Source organism: Bos taurus, chromosome 11 (assembly GCF_002263795.3).
Source record: "Bos taurus isolate L1 Dominette 01449 registration number 42190680 breed Hereford chromosome 11, ARS-UCD2.0, whole genome shotgun sequence".
Taxonomy (NCBI): Eukaryota; Metazoa; Chordata; class Mammalia; order Artiodactyla; family Bovidae; genus Bos; species Bos taurus.
Genome location: NC_037338.1, coordinates 30,985,129 through 31,007,590, shown reverse-complemented (window position 1 = coordinate 31,007,590; position 22,462 = coordinate 30,985,129). Strand labels below are relative to the sequence as shown.

Here is a 22,462-nt window from a genome sequence, read left to right as displayed (position 1 = left end):
GACCCCACAGACAGCAGCCCACGAGGCTTCCCTGTCCCTGGGATTCTCCAGGCAAGAACACTGGAGTGGGTTGCCATTTCCTTATCCAATACCTGGAAGTGAAAAGTGAAAGTGAAGTCGCTCAGTCGTGTCTGACTCTATGCGACCCCATGGACTGCAGCCTACCAGGCTCCTCCGTCCACGGGATTTTCCAGGCAAGAGTACTGGAGTGGGGTGCCATTGCCTTCTCCTATTAAATGCCTACACTGTTTAAAAGTACTTTTTTAAAAACTCATTTAAATCTTGCAACCCTACAAGGTAGGGACTGTCCACCCCATGTTTAGATGAGGCAACCAAGACACTGAGAAGTTAAGTAATTCACCCCAGGTCAAGCTTTAGTCTCAGACAGTCTTGGCTCCAGAGTCATGGTCTTAACCATTAATGTGGTACCATATACAGAGAAAAAGGGGGTGAACATTCCAAGTGAACATGAGCAAAAGCATGGCAGTGGGAAGGAGGAAAAGAGGATGAGGCATATCTATTGGCAGTTGGAAAAGACATTTAGATGAATGGGGGGGGTGGAGGAAACACTGGATTGCAGAGCATTTTCAATGCAGGGTTAAGGGGCTAACAGCTTAGAAATAACCCTGAAGAAAAAAGTATTAAGAAGAAACCACTCAGTAGAAGAGCTTTTATTCAAAGATCACAAATAGCCAAGACTTCCTTTGATTCTGACCTAAATCTGAAAGTAATCAGGAAAACAGTAGCAAGTACTCCTCCCAGATATAAGCACAGCCATGGGAGAGGAGTGCAACGAGAATGGGAGGAAGAACAGAAGATGGGGAAGAAGACCAATAAGAAAATGAATGTTGAGATAAGCCATGGGGCTCTATGAGTTCACACGATGGGGCCGCCTCACAAAACCCAAGGGGAAACCAACGATTTCTTCTCATACGTCACATTTCAGCATCTTGTACAGTGTACAGGAGCTGCACAGTGTTTTTATTAGGGGCCATTAACTTATTTTAGTTATGATTTTAAGAAGAATAGTGCCTACCAGCAGGGCCTAATTGCCCCACTTCTGAAGTTAACGAGGACTGCAGCTCCATCTCTCCCAGGGAGCCCATGAGGGATTGTGCCTCCATCTCCCTCCTCACTCTTGGCCCTTCATCTGGAAGGGAGTGATTAGTCATTTGCTTGGCACTTATTCTCAGCTGAATGGGCCTTTCTGTACATGAAGAATCATGTGGAGCACCCCGCTGGAAAAGGGTATTACATTCAAAGAGGAAAACCTTATTTCCTCAGCTATAAAGTTCAACTCTCTAATTAGAAAATAATGAAGGCAAGCCTTCTCTTCTCATTATTAGTTGTAGTTGAGATTTCGCTTTTTATGGAAGGGTTCCTGCCCTCCCCCCACCCAGATCTTTACCAACTGTGAGCTCTTTTAATGAAAACAAAACACTTCACTTGATGCTGGAGAAGCTCAGTGGGGCTAATGCTAAAACTATGCATTATGCTCTTATGTCCCTTTAAAGCCATTTGCTTTTCATTAAATCTCCTCAAGAGGCTACCTTGAAATGCCCCCCACCCTGAATGAGCAGGATTTGGCTGTACCACCTTTACAATATTCTAAATGACTTGTCATACCAGGCTCAAAAAAGGAGTCAACCTTGATTCACATCTGAACTCCTCACAGAGAAGGAAAGGTCATGGCAATCAATTCTCTAAGACCCTTCAGAGAAGGGTGGCCCGGCAAAGGAGGACAAGATCCCTGGCTGCACCCGCGATGAGCCGCAGTGAGGAGATTGTTGGGCCCTCAAGTAGAAAAGCCTGGGCATTAGCCCTGGCTCTAAGTCCACCTGGTTTAAGCCAAGTCACAGACCCGCGACAAACTTTCCAATGGGACTACTCATACCTCCTCGTGCAAACTCAATTCAGTCACATTGTGACAACCACACTGTATCACCACTTAAAAGCTCATATTTAGCAAGCCGATTATTTCACACCATCATGAAAACGTGTCTCATCATCTCTTTTTAAATACTTTTTTTTTTATTTTGAAAAATTTAACTGACAAATAGAATCACTTTTCATTTGTCTTTCCACTGACGAAAGGAAAGAGCAGCACCATGAACACCCCTGCACACCCTACCTAGCTTCACCTACTATAATCGTCTTGCCACATCCACGCCGTCCTGTATATGTAAATATATACAACACATTTCCCTTTTGCCAAACCATCCAAAAGAAGTTTATAGACATGATACTTCCAAATACTTCAGCATGTATTTCCCTAAACAGAAACATTCTCTGGAACTACAACACCATTACACCTAAGAAAATCAACATGGATTTATGACATCATCCAACTTACAGTCTGTGTTCAAATGAAAACGTCTTTGACAGATTTTTTTTAAAACTCAGAATTCAGACATTATCCATAGCATTTTTGCTGTTATGTCCCTTAGTCCTCCCAACCTCACCCCCTGAGAACTGCCCTCCTGACTTCCTCTGCTCTGCAAAACACAAATTCCTTTGAGGGCTTAGGCCAGTTGTCTGGACTCCTCCAACTATACTGTCCTGATTAGATGTTAAATGTCTCTCTCTGCATCAGACCAGGAGGTGCATCATGTCACGCGATGCCACTCCTTGGCCATTTGGCTATGGAGGTACTGCCAGACCTCTTCATTGTAAGGGCATGTTTCTCCCTTTGTCATAATTCAGCAAACCATCATGGGATACTTTGAGTTCATGTGACCATCCATTGGCCAACAACCTTTCACCTAATGGTTTCAGCATTCATTCATTATTCAGTTATTATAGAGAGCTATAAAATGGTAATTTTAAATGTATCACTCCTCTACATTTATCAGCCAGCACTCTTCTGTATAAAAAAGGGGTTTTTTTTCCCTTCATTCTCCTCTCTTTCTCTCTTTTTAAGTATCACTACAAAACATGGATTTTTCAAAAATGTTATTCAATGCATTGTTCTCCATTGCTATCATTATTATTTTGAATGCATGTCACCTTTTTATTGTTGCATATGGTAAGCTGGCACAAACTTGGCCGTAGTGGAGGGAAACATAAAAACTCAGTACTGCTGAAAAGCAAGAGGTGTGCTCATATCAGAGGGAGGAATTCCTTGCTACAGAGAATGTGAGTCCCACAAATATGGGAGAGTTCTGATGAACATCCAAAACTAGGGTCATGGCAGCATCCAGCAGTGACCAGAGACAGTTATCCACATGACCACTGCCAGGGCCCCCACTGAAGCAGTGTCTTCATGCATGAAGAAGTATTCAGATATAAAAGGATTTCAGCAAAGTATTATAAGAAGAAAGTGGTGATTTTAGGATCCCTCTTCTTTAGGATGGTGTTTGCATGGTCATCTGATAAAAATTTGCTTACAGATATACCACCACAGGGCAGATTTTCTAGAAGAGTGTGTTAGTGATTCCACAAGGTCTGAGTCCACCATGCAGCTTCTCTGACTTCTCTAACCCCAGAGAACTTCTCCAAGACTTCTTATTTCTGCACACCACACATGCTCACAGGGAATGTCTCCTGGTTTGTATTATTCTTTCATTACTTCATGTTTTCACTCACTGAGATTACGATCCTCTCAAGAACATGGATGGAGGAGGAAATAGCAACCCACTCCAGTATCCTTGCCTGGGAAATTCCATGGACAGAGGAGCCTGGCAGGCTACAGTCTATGGGATTGCAAACAGTCAGACACGACTCAGTGACTAAGCATGCAAGGACATGGATCTTATGTATCTTGTGTCCTCAATAAAGACATGGGAGGACCCCAGATCCTAAGGTATGTGATACTTCCCCATTCAGTGGGGGCACTCTTTGAGACCCTGAGGATCTATAAACCTAAGCTAAGCTTTCTTCTTTGAAATCATTCAAAAACAAGTTGGCTTCATGATCTGAGTGGGAACTATGGCAGAATGTCTGAGACTGCTACTATAACCCCAGAAATACTTTTAAAGCCCCAGGAATAGTTGGGGTTTGCTATAAGGCAGCATTCAGAATTAGAGTGTCATCTGTGATGAAGTTCTAAAGCCCGAATCTCATTTTGAATAAAAAGGTGCCACTCTTTCTGAGTCACAATTTCTGACATTTGAATAGAGAACCTAGACAATGCTTTAAAGTAAGGTGCAGTTATTGTAATAGATGAGAGAGAAAAATTCATTTCTATGCCTGTGACAGCATCCTCAAGGCAAAGGAAGCCCTCCTCATTTAATTCTGACACCATGATGCTTTGGAGAAAACGATCTGAAGTGACTCTCCAGATGTTTTAAAGGGCATTTAAAGCATTCTGCAGGCTGACAGCATGAAGTTTTCCACTCACATCTGTAATTTCTCCACTCATTTAATCAAAACAAGGCAGCACATTCTATTGTCTGCAAATGTTAAGAACAGAGCTGAAGAACAGCAGCTGAAAAGGAAATAGTGAGCCAGATTCTTTGGAAAGTTGGAAGAAGCAGAACCCAGAGTATAAAAAAAAAATTTTTTTTAAGACAGGAAAAATGTTCAAGTACGAAAAATGCAATGATGCCAACATAGACCAGAGGTGGCTGAGGGCCCCCAGGGAATGAGTACATTTGGAGCAGCCCAGGCCATTGAGCTGACCTGCTCCATCCAGGAGAAGAAAGGCCCCCACCTCAGCAGAGGAGAATGACAGTTCAATTTAACAGGTCACTGCATTTCAGGACAGGCTGTTCAGAGCATGGAAAGGGACATCTTTCCCTCTGTTCTGCCAGAGATCTGGAAGCCACTGTTAAATATGATAATAATAATTATCATAGGAGCAACACACTAAGCATTTACTTTGTTCCAGAACCTAGTTCTAAGCACTTAATGTATGTATATTGTTTTAATCTATACAACAGTGTTTTGAGCTCAAGACTATTATTATCATCCCTATTTTCAGATCAGGAAGTTGAGACTCGGAGAGGTTAAGTAACTTGCCTAAAGCAACTCAGTTCATAAGCAGTAGAGCTAGGATTCAAGGCCAGGTAAGGCTTGGGTTTGGGGCTTGCAGACTTACCTGCAAGGCTGTGCTTAGAGCAATGGCACTGTAGGCCCCACAAAAAAGTCAACTGGAAGATCCTAAGATGTATCAAAAGTGGTGAGGACTGGGCATTCAGACAAGTGCTGGCAGCTTTGCTTTGCAAGAAGCACAGTAGGGACTACCTTTCCTACAATGGAGCTCCACCACTAAGAAGGCAGGACCAGACTCTGGACTCAGTGCTGTCCAACAGACCATCTGATTTGCACCATGAAAACAATGAGAGCTGCAGTATCCTATTACATACAGCCTAGGGCAAGGGGTCGCAAAGTGGCATGCCCAAAGCTCACTGGGAGAGCTTGCTATGAAGGTGCCTTTGCAGACTTCTCTGGTGGCACTGTGGTTAAGAATTCGCCTGCCAATGCTGGAGACATGGGTTCAGTCCCTGACCTGGGAAGATCCCCCATGCCGCGAAGCAACTAATTCTGTGCACCACAGTTATTGAGCCCGTGCTCTAGAGCCCAGGAGCCACAACTACTGAAGCCCGCATGCCTGTGCTCCACAGCGGAGCAAGAGAAGCCACTGCGATGAGAAGCCCGTGCACCACAACTAGAGTAGCTCCTGCTTGCTGCACCTGGAGGAAGCCTGTGCACAGCAGTGAAGACCCAGTGCAGCCAAAAGATAATTACTTGTTAAAGAGGAAAGTAACTCATGACAAAATAATACGCACTTCCAAAAAATGTGCATGTTACTGGCTACCACAGCCAGGTTCTGACTCTAGGTCTGCAGGGCACCTCGTCAGTAGGTCTGAGTCTGAATTTCTGGCCAGCAACTCCAGATGATGCTGAGTCAATGGATGGAGGAGGCAGATTCGACAAACAGTAGACTAGACTCTAAAAGATCCAATTTCAAAAGTTCAGAGAAGAGACAGGTATGATTTCTTCATCTAAAAGAGATTATTATAAAGGCATTCAGCCCCTAAGATGACAAGCGGGTGACAAAGTGTAAAAGAAAAAGAGAATTCTAGTGGGATTGTGTGGAGGAGGTAAGAAGGTTGTGTGTAATTGCACAAGACAACAGACATAATCCAAATACCAATCCCCTCAGATTCTACAATATAAATGGTGAAGGAAACCATTGAAAATGGCATCTGATCATCCATTACCAAACACAGTTAAGAGCTCATGTGTGAAACTGGAAACAGGAGAACTGTGAGAGCAGAGGGAGCCAGACAAGGCTCTTTCTCCCGTGGCAGGGCAAGGCTACTGCTGCCGCCAGCCTGTTGACTGAGCTCCTGCTAGATAATAGCATTATGAGAGATCTGGGCGGTTTACAAAATGAATTAAATACGATCCCCTGCAATTTCTGAACTCATTATTTTGTAATCTCTATATTTTCTGAATTTCAGTCTCTAAATACCATGCTTCAACACTGAGTCCCACCTATATTTACTTATATGCTGGTTTGTCTCAGCTGTGTTGATGGAAAGGAAGGGACCCTCCCCACCCCCCCACACACACTATATACATACATATTACACACAGACAGATACAATGAAGTGAAATCCTGTGCTAGTTTTATTTAACAAAGGCTAGAGAAACCTTGCCAGAGAAGGCGATGGCACCCCACTCCAGTACTCTTGCCTGGAAAATCCCATGGACGGAGGAGCCTGGTGGGCTGCAGCCCATGGGGTGGCGAAGAGTCAGACACGACTGGGCGACTTCACTTTCACTTTTCACTTTCCTGCATTGGAGAAGGAAATGGCAACCCACTCCAGTGTTCTTGCCTGGAGAATCCCAGGGACGAGGGAGCCTGGTGGGCTGCCGTCTCTGGGGTCACACAGAGTCGGACACGACTGAAGCGACTTAGCAGCAGCAGCAGCAGAGAAACCTTGCAGACAGCAGCCACCTGAGGAGTAGGGGGAGACTGTCACGTCACCCCTTCCAGGCTGTCCCTGACACAGCCCATGCAGCTGCCAGCAACACTGAAAAGCAAAGTGAGCATCTTGCCAGATGCAGAAGCTTAATTTTATGTCACACCACAGCCCTTTCTTACTTGAGTCTTAAGCCATTGTTTATGGAGAACATACACAAACATTTCCATTTGAGACTGTGGCTTTCCAACTTGCTTGGCTATGGTTTACACTGAGAAATTCATCTTATATATTACCATTTGTCCATTCAATTCATGTAACATATATTCACTGTAATCCTCCCAGGTCCTAGGCACTGTTCTACATACAGGTAATCCTGTAGTGAACAGAATAATTTGAATTTTTGTTCTCATAAAGGTTACATTCTGCTGGGAGAGGTAGACAACAATATAATCATGGGTCAGATGCTGATAAAGTAAATCAGAGAAGGGAGAGGGAGAATGCTGGAATGCTGCGGAAGGGAAGGGTGGTAAATAGGGCAGTCAGGAGAGGCCACACCAAGAACATAACATTAAACATAGTTCTATAGGAGGAGGAAGAGGGGCCATGTGGATATTTCAGGGAAGAAAAGGCACATCAACCAGCAAAAGTGATGTGCTAGAAGTAGCCCCAGTCAAAGTGTGTTCTGGTCTCATTTCCACCAACTGTGGACTTCAGACAGGCCACTTTCTTCTCTGAGCCCCGTTCCTTCTTTGTAAAGCGAAAGGATGCGCCTTGCTCCTCTCCAAGTTCTTTTCTGGCTCTAACATTTCCCAGCATCTGTGTTCTAAGGCGTCTTTGAACTCAGACTAGAACTGAGTCTTAGTCTTAGTCTGGGCAGACTAATATATATGTATGTATACATATACTTTTACGTACATAACACAAACAGTGGTGGCACAAAATGTCATAAACAGCACTGCCCTGATTACATGCAACATACTCTAATATTTTCCGGTTTGTTCTATTTCATTTTGTTAAATGCTGATTGCACCCAACTAAATTGATGTCACTATCCAAGGGGTCTTAAATAACTATTCACAGACCCTGAAATCTTGGTTGTGGAACAAAATATGGCATCACTAACACCAAAGACTCATCTAAGAAAAAGAAACAGTAACTCGGTACTGGAGCCTTCTTCTGCCCTCAGCTTTCAGTGATCCGGAAAGCCCATACACCCACACTGGCCTGGACAGCCAGAGGGAAGACTTAAGTGTTAGATGGCTCAAGCCTCCAGTTCCAGTTCTGCCACTGTTTTCTCTGACCTTAAGCAAGCTGCACGGCAACACGAAGGCTTAGGTTTCTGATCCGAATGGTGGGAATGACGATGAGGATTAACGCATAAGACATATGCAGAACATTGTGCATATATTTTATTAAGTGTTTATTACCAACCATTTAACAGATTAGTAGTGGTGCTGGTGGTGGAGATGGAAGTAAACTGGAGCAAGGAAACAGTCTCATCTCAGTGGGCCCTGAGGATCTAAAATGCTAGAAAAACTGAGCTACGTATTGTAAATGCCAGTAATTATCTTAGTAATAAATGTCACAGAAAGAAGACTGTGTGATTCCAAACTGTGTTTCTTTCGTTTCTAAAATCTCTCTCCTCCCTCTTCAGAAAACTATATGGAAATGGATTTGAAGAAATACAAAGTCATGCATTCAATGGGACAACGCTGATTTCCCTGTAAGTATGTGCTTGTTTCCCCAGCTCATGAATAAAAATGAAACATTACTCTGGCTACCAGATCACATTCAATCTTCAGCAACTAACTCAGGACAAAAATAAACTTTCAAGTGCCTGGTCCTCAGTGTAGCACGAGTGTTACTAGGCAACTGGCTGACTGGAAACCCCAGAGCACCCTGATATCAAAAACAGATGCAGCCTGGATACATTGAAGTTGACAGTTTGCTGAAATATTCAACACCCTCCTTTAAGCTCCTCCATCTCACAGCCCCCCTCTCTAGTCCCCTCACTTGGGTTGATGATGTGTTAGAGGCAGCACGATTTCAGTGAAGAAATTCTTTCTCCTGGCCCCACTGCAAAGATGTTGGATAAGGCCATTTACCAGCCTAATCAGCCTCAACAGGCCCACACAGAATCCCATCTCCCTGCTGCGGGGGCTGGGGGCAGGGGTGGGTACGGAGCTCATTTTTCACAAGGTGAGGGAGCCCTGCATTTTCACCACACCCTACCCTGGTCCCCATTGTGAACAGCCTTCAACTCTAGAGAAGCATCCCTGTTGCTTCCTTCATTGTCCTCAGCCTCTCTTTCTTTCTGTGGCCCCTTTACTAAAAAAAGTGGCTCATTCACAAAGCTGGTGGTGCAGGGGGTGGGCAGGGAGGGGTGCACTGCTTGAACCTTAACAGGTACCAAGTAAGATGACCATCACCCTACAGTTGTCGAGAGTAAAACCTTACAACATGTGAAAGGCACAACTAAAGCCAAAGTTGAGGAAAGCAAACGGATGGAAAGGCTTTTATCATTAATAAGTCAGATGTATAAACTTGGGTTCCCCTGGTGGCTGAGACGGTAAAGAATCTGCCTGCAATGTGGGACACCCAGGTTCAATCCCTGGGTCGGGAAAGTCCCTGGAGGATGGAATGGCATCCACTCCAGTATTCTTGCCTGGAGAATCCCATGGACAGAGAAGCCTGGCAGGCTACAGTCCGTGGGGTTGCAAAGAGTCAGACACAACTGAGTGACTAACACTTTCACTTATCATGTGTAAACCATGGTCTTCACCAGTGCTTCTCCAACTTTAACAAACATAAGAATAACACGGAGATTGTTAACACAGAGATCCCAGGCCCCACCCCAAGACATTTTAATTTAGTAGGTCTAGGGTGGGGCCTGAAAATCTGAAATTTTAACAAGCTCCCTGGAGATGCTAATGCTGCCAGTCTGGAGTTGAGTAGCACAAGTCTAAATATAGTACACTACATACTTTAATGATAAATATTAATTAAAGACCCTATTATACTGATACCATGTTATGTAGCTTGGTGGCTAAGAAAACAGATCTAACAGTCACTAACTGGGACTGAAATTCCAATTCCATCATTTATCACCTTAATCTTGAGCAAGTCACTTAACCAGTCTAAACCATAGTGTTTCATCCATAAAATGGAGCTGCTAATGGGTTTGTGTGGAGGATAGCCCACCAAAATGAAAAGCTCTGTGTTGTATCCTCAGTACTTAGCACAGTGTGTAGCATAGAGTAGGTGCTCACTTATTATCTGTATTACATAATTAATTATGAATGAATGGTACTAAATATGATTATGTTTTCATGCACTTAACACAGGTCTGGCACATTCTAAGTGCTCAAGAAATGGCAGCTTTTTAAAAAGCTGTCCTTCCTATCATGGAGTAGATTTTTCCTCATTTTCTGGTGGACTTGAATTCAATGCAAGTTTCACTCTGGCCAGTTGAATCTGTTTCTGCTGAATTAAAATCAGAGGCCTATCCTCTCCGGGCACAGCACTCCCAGAGGCCTCATACTGGTATTGACGAGTGTTTGCCAGGCTTCAGCTGTGTTTGAAGGAACCTGCTATATTTTGAGATGAAACGAAGATGACTAAGCCCTGGTGTTTGCCCTGCAGGAGTTTACAGCCTAGGAAGAAACACTCCTAAATGGTATGTAAACTGTACACTAAGTAGTTACTAAAACAGAAGGCAAAGTATGGTGCCTGGCTGGAGAGAGGTAAAGTCCTCTGGGATTTCAGGGGCAGAAGAGAAGGGAATTAGAGAAAGCCTCATGAGAGACGCAGACCTTGCGCTGGGCTTAACTTGGACAAGCAGAGATAGAAGGAAAATGGACTATGTTCAGAGGACAAGAAAAGCCCAGAGGAAGGTGCTTAGGATGTGCTCATAGCCCAGAAAATAGTAGCATTTAAAAAGTCCTAGATGTGGATCAAGGACAAAGCAGGAAGGACCTTCGATGCTGGGGTAAATAATTTGGACTCTGCTGTAGAAAACAAGCCTTTGAAAGTCCTGGGGTAGAAAGTATGAGAGGGCTGCTCAGGGAAGGTTGGTGGATGGGTTAGCAGAAAGGGCAGAGGGTTGGAAGAGCAGAGGGAAGGGGCAGACCAGGGCAGACACAGAGTCAGAAGTCCCTGAGGAGAGGGGGTACGTGAAGTTCTGTGTGGCCCTGGTCAGCTGCACAAGGAGGAAAAATTGGAGGACTGAGGGTACAATTAAGGGAACGCAATAGATGAGGAAAAGAAGCCAGAGCAAAGTCAGAGGTGAGGAGGCAGCCAGCAGGGCGCAGCTTTGGGCAGTGAGGGAAAGCAGGGCATAAGGAGGGAGGTCCTGGTCAACCCCTTTAGAGGCACTGAAACCAGTGTGGACTTAAAAAGTTCCCAAAGTCCCATTAGTATGAATGCCCCATACCTCATAGTTTCAAGAAAGAGGAAACCAAGATCACAAATCAGTTTGCCAAGAACACAAACCTATTTCATTCATTTATTCATTCAACACGTCACATCTATTGAGCATCACCAATATATGAGGCACGGTGTTAAGGGCTGGGTCTGCAGCGGTACAGTGGGAACAGTCCCTGCCCTCATGAAGTTTCTAGCAGAAGAGATGGACCAAAAGGCAAAAAATAAATGAACTCATTGTAGGCAGTGATAAATACCGTGAAGGAAAATAACTCATTACTGAGATCTGAGAGACCACAGTGAGGAGACTGACTCTAGGTGAGGTGCTCAGGGACAGCCCTCACCAAGGATATAACATTTAGGCTGAGTCTTAAGGATGACAAGGGGTCAGCCCTGGCAATCATGAGAGGAAGCACATTACAGAAAGAGGGACCAGCATGTGCAAAGGGCCTGAGTTAAGCAAGAAAAGAAGTTGATAAGCTCCAAGAATTGGGAGGAGGCTGGGGCTGTCAGCAAGAGGGACACTGGATGAGATCATCATGGAGATGTGTCAGGAGCAAGGCGTCAGGACTGAGGGGCCATGGGAAGGGGTCTGAATTCTCTTCTGAGGGGAAGGAGACCCACTGAAGGGTTTGAGCAGGGCAGAGGGAATAGTTTTCAAAAGAACTGGGCAAAATGTTCCAACTATAAATCCAGCCCCATTTCTGACCCCTTCCTCGTGTAGAGGCCTGTCCAGAGCTGTCCAGAACAATGACACCAGAGCACTGAAAAGTCCTCAAATATGCTAGTTACTAAGGCAGATATGCTGGAGGGGAGCAACCTCAGACGGTTACCCTCAGATACCTCCAGGGGTCCCAGAGTCCCTCCCTACCATTCCCTGGGCACCCACATTAGGGAAGCCTTGGCTGGAATCTGGGGGTTCTCCCACTGTACCTCACAAGGTCATCCTGCCTGCCTGTGTCTCTCATGCCTAAATGGCCATGCCACTTGGGAGAGTTCCCAAAGGAACCTGCAGGAAACGTGGTAGATAAATTTGATTTCTTTTTGGCCGAGTTACATAACGCAGAGTTATCATTATACAGAAAGATCCGAGTTTTAATAAAACATGCGAAAAGCTGTCATAAAATTTGAACAGTTAATTTGACCTGGCTGACACGAGGATTATTTGCTCACAGAGCCTGGTTTCCATGATTTATGACCACAACTGAACATAATTAAAACAAACCAAATCAGGAAGAAGAGCCAGGGAGGTTTGGGAAGGAAATTTTCTTTTGATTTAGATTTTAAATACCAATTGACTCTGACAACCTCATTGCTTTGAAAGTGGAAATATACCCAGGGGATGGGACGATGTGAGACGGACGGGTGCATTGTGATGAAAGGGCTGAGGCTTCCCAAGGAAAATGCTTAGTAGAAGCATATGGAAAACAGCCACCAATGGGTGAAATGCAGGGGCTTTTGCAGTTCTTAAATGGCAAGGGTGATGTGGAGTCTTGCAGAAAGATGATAAAGAAGATGTAAAGCTATGAGATGAGCTGCCTAATTACACAGGATCTTGCAAGGGAGGGGCAGCGGGTGTTGGCATATTTCTTTCACCACTGTAACAGTGCTACTAGAAGAATCATGTCCCATGTTCAGAATCATCATGCCAAAAACGAATGTACACTGTGCCCGTTGTCCAGGGTTTTCCAGAAAGTTCTTTGAAATACCACCCTTCTCTTGTAGGAAGAAAGTGATCAAAAGTTTGATCTGGCAAGTCTGAGCCCAGGGACTCCTTTCCCAGCTCCCTTGTCCATCCAGAAGGGCCTGTGCTTGGAGACAGCACCGTCAGGGCCCAGATGGGAGCTGCTCAGTGGGGCCAGGCCAAGCTGGTCCTGAGAAGTTTACTCTAAGCTGTGGAATTCTGCAGGCAAGAATACTGGAGTGGGTAGCTGTTCTCCAGGGGATCTTCCTTGACCCAGGGATCGAACTCCAGTCTCCTGCATTACAGGCAGATTCTTTACCATCTGAGCTACCAGGGGAGCCCTAAAAGGAACAGAAGCCCTCAGGTGGCTACTCCCATTGCAGCTTTTGGGTCCCTTAAGAGTAGTGGCCTTCAACCCTTTTTTTCCTACAACACACATACCTAGTGATGATCAGACACATAGCCGAGACTGGTGTAGGAGGCAATTTTCTATACAGACTGTTCTTCTTCCCCTTTGTCACCCACCAAAAAAATGTACATGCATGTATGCTCAGTCACTTCAGTCATGTCTGACTCTGTGTGACACTATGGACTGTAGCCCACCAGGCTCCTCTGTCCATGGGATTCTCCAGGCAAGAATACTGGAGTGGGTTGCCATGCCCTTGTCCAGGGGATCTTCCCGACCCAGGGATCGAACCCCAGTCGCTTATGGCTCCTGCTTTGGCAGCCAGGTTCTTGAGCACTAGCGCCACCTGGGAGGCCCAAGGAGAAATACACAGCTGCAAGAAAAAGTCCAGTTAACACGGTGAAAGGGGGTAGCTTTGAACGGACGCTGCTTTTAAGATTTGCAAACCTCAGTATATTACTATTAATAGACACTGAGCTCTGCAAGGTCGCGATGGCTGCGAGCCTGGTCCAGAGCGCGCTGCACCCGCACCCTTCAGCCTTGAACGCTGGAGCAGCATTTCTGCCCTGCCCAGCTGCCTGGAGTAAACGTGCACAGCTCCAGGGCAGCAGTGGGAGTGCTTTCAGTGGTAGGACAAAGGGTTCCACTGAGAGAGGGGGAAACTGCAGGGAAAGGGCAGAGTCAAACACCCAAGATTTCACAGTTGTGCCAAAGACAAGAATGCCGTTTTTGCATTTTACCCACAGCCCCTCCTTGTCGCCTCCACCCCCGAGCACCACATACATGGGCTGGCCCGAACGTGCATGCGCACAGCTTTGACTGTTCACATATGAGCTGAAAAACCCACTAAGGGCTCTGTCCTTCCCCACAGGGAGCTGAAGGAAAATGCACGCCTGGAGAAGATGCACAACGACGCCTTCCGGGGGGCCACGGGGCCTAGCATTTTGTGAGTACACTGGTGCTGCCTCCCCTCCTTGCCCGGTGCACCCCAACAAGCCTGCTCAGGGTGTCCAGTCACATCATCCCCAGCTGGGTTTGCAGGGGAACCAGTCTCTGCATGGGAAAGGACTACCCTAACAAAGCACCACCCACTAGGGATTGAAACAACAGAACTGTGCTGTCTGCAGTTCTAGAGGCTCAAGTCTGAAACGAGGCTGTCAGCAAGCCGGCTTTCTCCTGCGGGCTGCGAGGGAAGGACTTATGCCAGACCTCTCCTGGCTCCTGGTAGCTCCCTTTGGTTGTGGCAGTAGAACTCCAGTCTTCACAGAGTATTCGATGTGTTTCTCTGTCTCCAAATTTCCCCCTTTGTATAGAGATACCAGTCATATTGGATTAGGCCCCATCCTCACGATCTCATTGTAACCTGATTACCTCTGGAAAGATCCTATTGCAATTAAGGTCACATTCTGAGGTACTGAGAGTTAGGACTTCAACATATGAATTTGGGTGAGACACAGTTCAATCAGCATCAAATATGGCGGGCCTCTTCACGTGCTGGCAGAGGGGGTCCGGTGTTCCCTGGTATTCCCTCCTGAGAATTAAGGTTGAGTGAGCTGCTGTTGTGTCAGGCTCTCTGAGGATGCAAGGAGCAGAGCGAAGTTCCCTCAGTTAATGGGCATTGAACATAAGGACACATGGGAACATCAAGACGAACAGGAGATTGAACCAGTAGTCTCCCGACAACGCCTTGGGAAGCCAGAAACATCCTATAGAAAACAATTGCAGCTGCAGCCAGACTTCAGGGAGAAATGCAAGAGGGCTCCAAACACACCGCAGCTCTCACAGCAGAGGCCGCCTCACCTCTCCGCAGAGGTGCCGGCCCACTACTTCCTACTCTGGCACCCCATCACTAATGCCTTCAAGCACGGCTTGAACACATCCTGTTTACCAGGCACCACGCTGCAGAGACAGTGGTGGGCTCTGGTTGATGCCCTATAAAAAAACATTACACTATGGAGGGGAAAGAATGATGAACAGGCAAAGTGATAAACAGGCACATGACTTTAAAATGAGACAAGTATTAAGATGAATGGAGAGAGTAGCATGGAAGCACATACACTAACATAGGTAAAATAGAGAGCCAATGGAAATTTGCTGTATGACTCAGGGAACTCAAACTGGGGTTCTGTATTAAACTAGAGGAGTGGGAAAGGGTGGGAGGTGGGTAGGAGTTTCAAGAGGGAGGGGACATAGGTATATCTATGGTTAATTCATGTTGATGTATGACAGAATCAAACCAATATTATAAAGCAATCATCAATCAACTTAAAATAAATAAATATAATTATTAAAAATGAGAAAAGTACTAGAAAGACAGTGAGCAGTGTAGTACAGTTCATCTGTTTATTCATTCATTCATTGATTTTTCCAATAACTGTATGTCCATACTATGTGCCAGGCACTGAATTAGGCATCAGGGAAATGGCAGTGAGTAAGAAAAGACAAATGTCTCTGCCTTCATAGAGTGGGGAAGATGGACAAGGATCAAATGAGTAAAGAAAATATGTACTACACCAGATGGTCGTGGAGTGGAGAAACTTAGCTGGCTGGGCGAAGAGAGTTCTCAGGAGGGGCAGTTAGTATTTTCAGGAGGATGGTCAGGGAAGACTGTCCTGAAAAAGTGATATTTAAGCAAATACCTGAAAGAAAGGAGGGAGCAAAGCTGTGTGGGCATCAGCAGGAAGAGCATTCCAGTTGGAGGGAACTGGGCAGGATCTGCACGTGTTGGAAGGACAAAGAAGAGAACAGTGTGGCCAAGTGAGCCAAGGGGAAGGGCCCAGGGCAGGGCAGAGAGGTGGCGAGAGCCAGGTCAGGGGCCTATGGCTACTCTTTGAGTGAGGTGAGGAGGCGCTAAGGTTTTGATGAGAGGAAGGAATGAACTGACCCAGTTACTCTTTATACCCCAGCTCCTGCCAGTATCTACTCATGATCTTGTCTACTTTTCTATATTCCCCCATTATAAGCCCCAAACTCTACTTCTTAGCCCCTGCCACTCTCAACTCCTGACTCCTCCCTAACTCCTCTTTCCTATCAACTCCTGACTTCCTTTGGTTCCTAGCTCCCACCACTATCAACTCCTGTTATCAGTCTGACTCTACTTCTTTCCTATTACCCTGAGTCTCTTGACATCCTAACTCCCGCCACCAAAACTCCTGACTTTCTCCACTCCCTAACTTCTGGCATCATCAGTCCTACTTCTCTGTTCTCCACTCAGCCTCATGATTTCTGCTTCCTCATGGCTTCCACTTCCTCATGGCTCCTGCTCATTGCTTTCTCTGCTGTCTCTCAGCTTCTGCCATCCTACCATAGGGGTTCCTGTCTACATGTCTTGTATTCAAAGTACTCCGGGCTAGCACACCCTACAGGCAGAGTTCTTACAGCAAACTGGCCACCTACTTGGGCAATGAACAGCTAGGAGAGTTGCCTTTGGTCAGGTACAAGAATGAGTGAGCATGGTTGTAAGACACTCAGCGTGACAGTTTTTCCCTTGAAAAGCTGCTCAGCCCGCCTGCTTGGAAGTGACTGTGAGCCCTGCGGGCATTTACTTTGACTTTTTCAGAACAGTGGAACCAGGCCTAGGTCTCTTTACTACCCAAATGATTATCCGCATTATGCCCTTAGGGTTTATAAGCATCCCTCCCATCCATACCCCCAAAATATTTCCCCCATAAGTCACTCAGTGAAACGGAAAATCTATCATCAGAGATTTACTCCTTTGTAATGAGACCTTGACATTTATAGAATCCTAACTTAAAACATATTACTTCCACTCCAAAATAATAAAAACAAAAAAATTCACCAGTCCTGTAAAGAATCAGGTACTCAATTCCTAATACATCTAACAGAAATACTCTGTAAAACGGAATGAGAACACTGGTTACCTAAATCAATAAGGGCAGAAAAGCAGTAAGAGTCTGCCATCCCGGAGGCAAATTCTGCCACCCTGATTACTCCACCAAGGACCAACCCTGGTCATCACTCCATGGTGTCAAGTTCATCTGTCCATCGATCACCCACTGATCCCATCCCATGCGCTGGGCACTAAGTACTGGGTCAGGGTGCTGAAGGGGGTGGTGCTGCCTGAAAATCTTCACAGTGTATCAGCAGGAAGACAGGAAGAATTTTTAAATGCCCACTTATTCTTCCTTCTCACATTTAATTTGTTTGGAGGTTTCTTGCACATTGCCTCAGGTTTAGAAAAGCTAAGGGGTTCAGGACCTTGTTTGAAAAACCCTGAGCTTTCCACACAATTCTGCTTGCATGAGTATTCGCTTGCTTTGGACTGATGAATCCAGTTTGCCTTTAGAGAAGGTAGATGATGGCTAATGCCACACAGTGGCTCTTAATAGCATAAGCAGCCTGTGCGTCCTGAAAACCTACTCTGTGGAGCTTGATCCACAAAGAGAGAGGCATCTGAAGCCCTAAATACTTCCCCCTGGGCTAGAGCACAAAGCTGGTGTCACTGCATGTGCCTGCTCTATCATAAAGCAAGTGGTTATTTTACTTCGGCTAAGTGGCGGGAAGGAAAGGGAGGGAGAAAGGAAGCAGGAGAAGGGAGAAAGGAAATTCTAATGAATGGATAGTGGGGTCAATATGAGGGAAAACACAACGTAGCTTTTTTGAATTCAGATCTTAATGAGAGTAACTGAAACAGAGAATCAGGGAGAAAGCAAGATGGAGAAAAAATGCCTCAGAACCTAGAATGATGCTATTGTTGAGACAAAGTTTCATTCTATGAATCAAGTATATTAAATAAATAAGTAAGCCTTTCTCTTTTTTTTTTACTTTTCAGGGATATTTCTTCCACTCAACTGCAGGCCCTGCCTACCTACGGGCTAGAGTCCATTCAGACACTAATTGCCACATCATCCTATTCTCTGAAAAAACTGCCATCGAGAGAAAAATTTACCAACCTCCTGGATGCCACACTGACTTACCCCAGCCACTGCTGTGCTTTTAGAAACTTGCCAACAAACGAGTAAGTAAAAAAACAAAAGGTAGAGCCTGCCAAGCGTGGCAGAAACTCAGATCTGAAAAGAGTCCGCTGGTCAGCAGCATCCTGCCCTTTCACTGCCTGCCGTCTAAACCAGCTCCACAATCACCTGTGGTCATGGGGTCGCTCTCAGACAGACAAGAAGAAAACGAACTGTCCTGTGCCTCCTGAAAACTGACTCCAAAGAGTCGATTCACCCTGCAGCTAAAAGACCCTTGTCACTTATTCTGAGCTAATTCAATCAGAGCCTTAAATCAGGCTATAACTACAGTTGCAAAATGAAGTACAAAACTGGTACCTCAAAGATCAAGTAGCTCTAATCCTTATCAAAGAGCATCATTTCTAAAGAAGTGGGGGAAGTAGGCCCAATAAGGTCAATTTTACCTAATGTCTTAATCTTTAGTTAAAAAAAATACACAGAACACTACAGAAGGTTTTCACTGCTTTTTTTTAAAAAAGCTATTTCTCTCCCGGCAGAAGACTATCTTCTATGATAGAACAGAATCCTAGCTCCCTAAGGATTAGCTTGGTATGAGAATGGAAAAGGCAGAAGCTCCTGGCTGGTTTGTGGGTTTGTGACCAGTGCTGGCTTCAGGGAGGTGGGGTGGTCTTACTGATTCAATTAATTCACTTCAGTCCGGAACGGAATGGCAGGGTGTGAAGGATTTTATTCTTTCCTTAAAGCACTCTCTTCCAGATTTTTTTCCCACTGTAATGCATACAAAGAAGTACTTTTTTTTTACATTGCAACCAGTAAACACGACACATGTAACTGAAATAAAACAGAGCACTACTTAACTGTTTTACATGTGAGACACTGTTATTCTTTTTTTCTTTCTTTTGCATAATTTTATTTTTTTTAACTCTTTGTTCTATATTGGGGTATAGCTGATTGACAAACAACGGTGTGATAGTTGCAGGTGAACAGTGAAGGGACTCAGCCACACGTATCCGTGTATCCATTCTCCCCCAAAACCCCTCCCATTCGGGCTGCTACCTAACACTGAGCAGAGTTCCATGTGCTATACAGGAAGTCCTTGTCGGTTATGCTGGTTATCCAGCATACACTATGTTCTCTTGTCTATTTTATTTCATGTTTGTTTGCTTTCAACGCTAGTCTTGATTCACCTTATTGCTTTCATGACCCACTAATGGGTCACAACTCACAGCTGGAAAAACATTGCCCTAAAAGAATATTATACAGCCTAAGAAGATTCTCAAAGAATTAATTAGATGAGGCATTAAGAGAGTGTCACCAGGAGGCAACTGTTTTGGGGATCAACCTATTTACAATTAATCAACCAGCACGTTATCTTCGTACACCCACTTCATACCTCGAATAGATAGGGAGGTATGGAGCTACCTGAAGTTTTCGGGGTAACCAAGAAGACAGGCCATTCGCTGTGCCCAGAAAGCTGTGTGCCACTAACTGAGCTTCAGAGAACATTATCTGAGTATTCACCGTGTTCCAGAAAAACACTGTGCAAAAATCTGAAGCTACAAAGATGAGTAAGAGCTCATCCCAACCATCAGAGCCATAAGCAGCTATTTGAGGACAACACAAAAGACAGCCAATACTTAGATGCAGTCCAGCAATTGTTATGATACAGCTGAGAACAGAACACAGGACTCTGCGAGAACAGAGGGAGAATTTCTAAATGGCAACAGGGCTTATGGAAGACTTCCCCAGGAAGCTCAGTCTTCTGCTGAGCTCTGAAGAACAGGTAGCAGTTAGCTAGACAGGTGTGACAGAAAGCATGCCAAGAAGATGGAAGAGCTTTTGTGAAGGCACAAAGGCAAGAGACCAGGGAATGAAAGTCATTCAGAAAAACCAGAACAAGGCAGCTTATGGTTACAGAGAGGAGGACGAGTGAGCAGAGGAGGCCAGGGAGAGGTGAGCTATGATCAGTGTAAGGCCAAGTCGCTGAGAGGGTGAGGAGCCACTGGAGAACTCAGAACAGAATCACTCAGATTTGCTTCTGTAAAGCAGCGCTCTGGGCTGTGAGTGAGCAAAGCTGGTGAGGGAACGACGGGGACACCACACAGCACAGATGCTGGCTTGGGATAAAGCTGATTCTGGACATTTCCACTTTTGTGGGAAAGGAGGCTGCATCCCTTCTGAAGTCATTGACATGTTAAAGCTTTAGTTCAGGGGTGTTTTATTCCAGCAGATGAAAGAAGAGACTACCACCTATGGGTTAAAATAAAAGCAGTGGCGGGTGGCGGGGGGGGGGGGGGGGGGGGTGCATTACACAGCTGTGGGCCAGCACCAAGTGAGAGGGTAATGCAGTCACACAGCAGTTGTCTTGATTAGGATGACAAGTTTCAGCTGACCCCCTCTCTATCCCTGAAGTCAGAAACCTTGGATGCTAGTGAGGATGGAGAGCGTGAAGCTGGGCCAGTGGATGTTTGTGCAAACTCTGGGTCAGCCCTCTGCCCTGCAGCTGCGGAGCCTGGATAACCCACACAGCTGCCCAGGCAGATGGCCCCCAAACTCTCCTTGGTGTCTCTGATTAAAATTCCAAAAGAGAGAGAGTAGACAGAGCTGAAGGCCAAGAACAACCACATTTCCTGTTAATTGCAGATTGGTTCATGTGGAGCATCTCTAAGTATCAGATGCAGAGTCAGCATCAAACACACACACAATCTCTCTTTCTCACTCCCGCTTTCTCGCAAAGGCGAAATAATCAGCTGAGTAACTTCTGAAAGTGAGTCCAGTAGGTCAAACAGTCCTTACGTATTCCCCACCATCCTGCTTTTACACAAAGTCATTCCTACAAGGGATTGCCTCAGTAATATCGCTAACGTGCTAAGTCGCTTCAGTCCTGTCCAACTGTGTCAGCCTGTGGATTGTGGCCCACCTGTAGGCTGCAATTGTAGGCTCCTCTGTCCATGGCATTTTCCAGGCAAGAGTACTGAAGTGGGTTACCATGCTCTCCTCTAGGGGATCTTCCCAACCCAGGGATCAAATTGGCAGGAGGGTTCTTTACCACTAGCGCCACCTGAGAAGCCCTGTTAATGTTGGAGAAGAATAATAAATAGAAATATCCATCTTGAATTACATTCCTCTTTCCTCTTCAGGAAAGGCTGGAATTTGCACAGCCTGCTCTTCTTCTCTCTGTTTCTCCATCCAGTTTTCCTTTGTGCTTCACCACGGTTTCATCTTAGGAATACAAGTATAGCCTTCTTTTAATTTCTTGACATTTACCCCTTTCCACAGGCTAAAGTTCTTAGAGGGAAAGATGGAGGAATAGGGAGCAACCACATTATATTTCTGCACATAAGCCAAAAAGGCTGAAAATTCACATCATTTTAAAGCCAGGTCCAGAATCTTCAAATCTTTACAAGAGAGATTCCCAGTTATAATTCAAAGCCATGAACTCTGAATGGTTATTTGTTCATCAAGGCCGATGTGGGGAGGAGAGTGGTGAGTAGAAAACCTTAATATGCCACAAAGTTATCTTTTAATGAGCACTGAAAAATCCAGGATTCAATGAGACAAATTTAAGTTTTTTCATCTCTAGAGCCCACACAAAACACTTAGCATTCAGAAGCATTTTATCTAAGCTGGAAGCACTCTAATGACAACTCGGAAGCCTTCACTCTCTCCCCTGGAAGTGTTTCAGTTAGGACAATGGTACAGAACACAACGCAGGTGTAATAGGGAAAGAATTTGGAAGAACAAAGCATAAACAGACATGAGCAGGCTTAAAGACCAAAAGCTCAACTGGTTTTTTTGTTTGTTTTTTTTTACCTCTTTCAGGCAAAATTTTTCATTTTCCATTTTTAAAAACTTTTCCAAACAATGTGAAAGCACAGCAAGGAGACCAAATAATGAAACACTGTAAGTATTTGCATGGAAGGAAACTCGGGGAGCCATGTCTCATTCTGTGGGCACCTTAGCGTTATCAGTGCCAACGATTTTCTTTTCATAAAAGTCTTGGTTGGGGCCATGTTTGCAGAGCATATTTTAATAGCTTTAAAATGGGGGGTGTGTGTGTGTGTGTGTGTGTTTTTTACAAGGCAGTCCAGGTGATCAATTATCTCTTCAACTGTTTACAAAAATACTTGTAAAAACATAC

At 45.0% G+C, this 22,462-nt stretch overlaps 1 protein-coding gene across 7 annotated transcripts in view; it reads left to right on the top strand.

The window, feature by feature from the left end:
- LHCGR (luteinizing hormone/choriogonadotropin receptor) overlaps positions 1-22,462 on the top strand; it is a 65,455-nt gene that overhangs the window by 32,776 nt on the left and 10,217 nt on the right. For 6 of the 7 annotated variants that reach the window (XM_024998286.2, XM_010809898.4, XM_059891005.1 and 3 more), the window contains 4 exon segments: positions 8,530-8,598; positions 14,259-14,333; positions 18,180-18,365; positions 22,144-22,224. In XM_024998286.2, coding sequence (XP_024854054.1) covers positions 8,530-8,598; positions 14,259-14,333; positions 18,180-18,365; positions 22,144-22,224 — 411 coding nt within the window. 7 annotated transcript variants of the gene reach the window in all.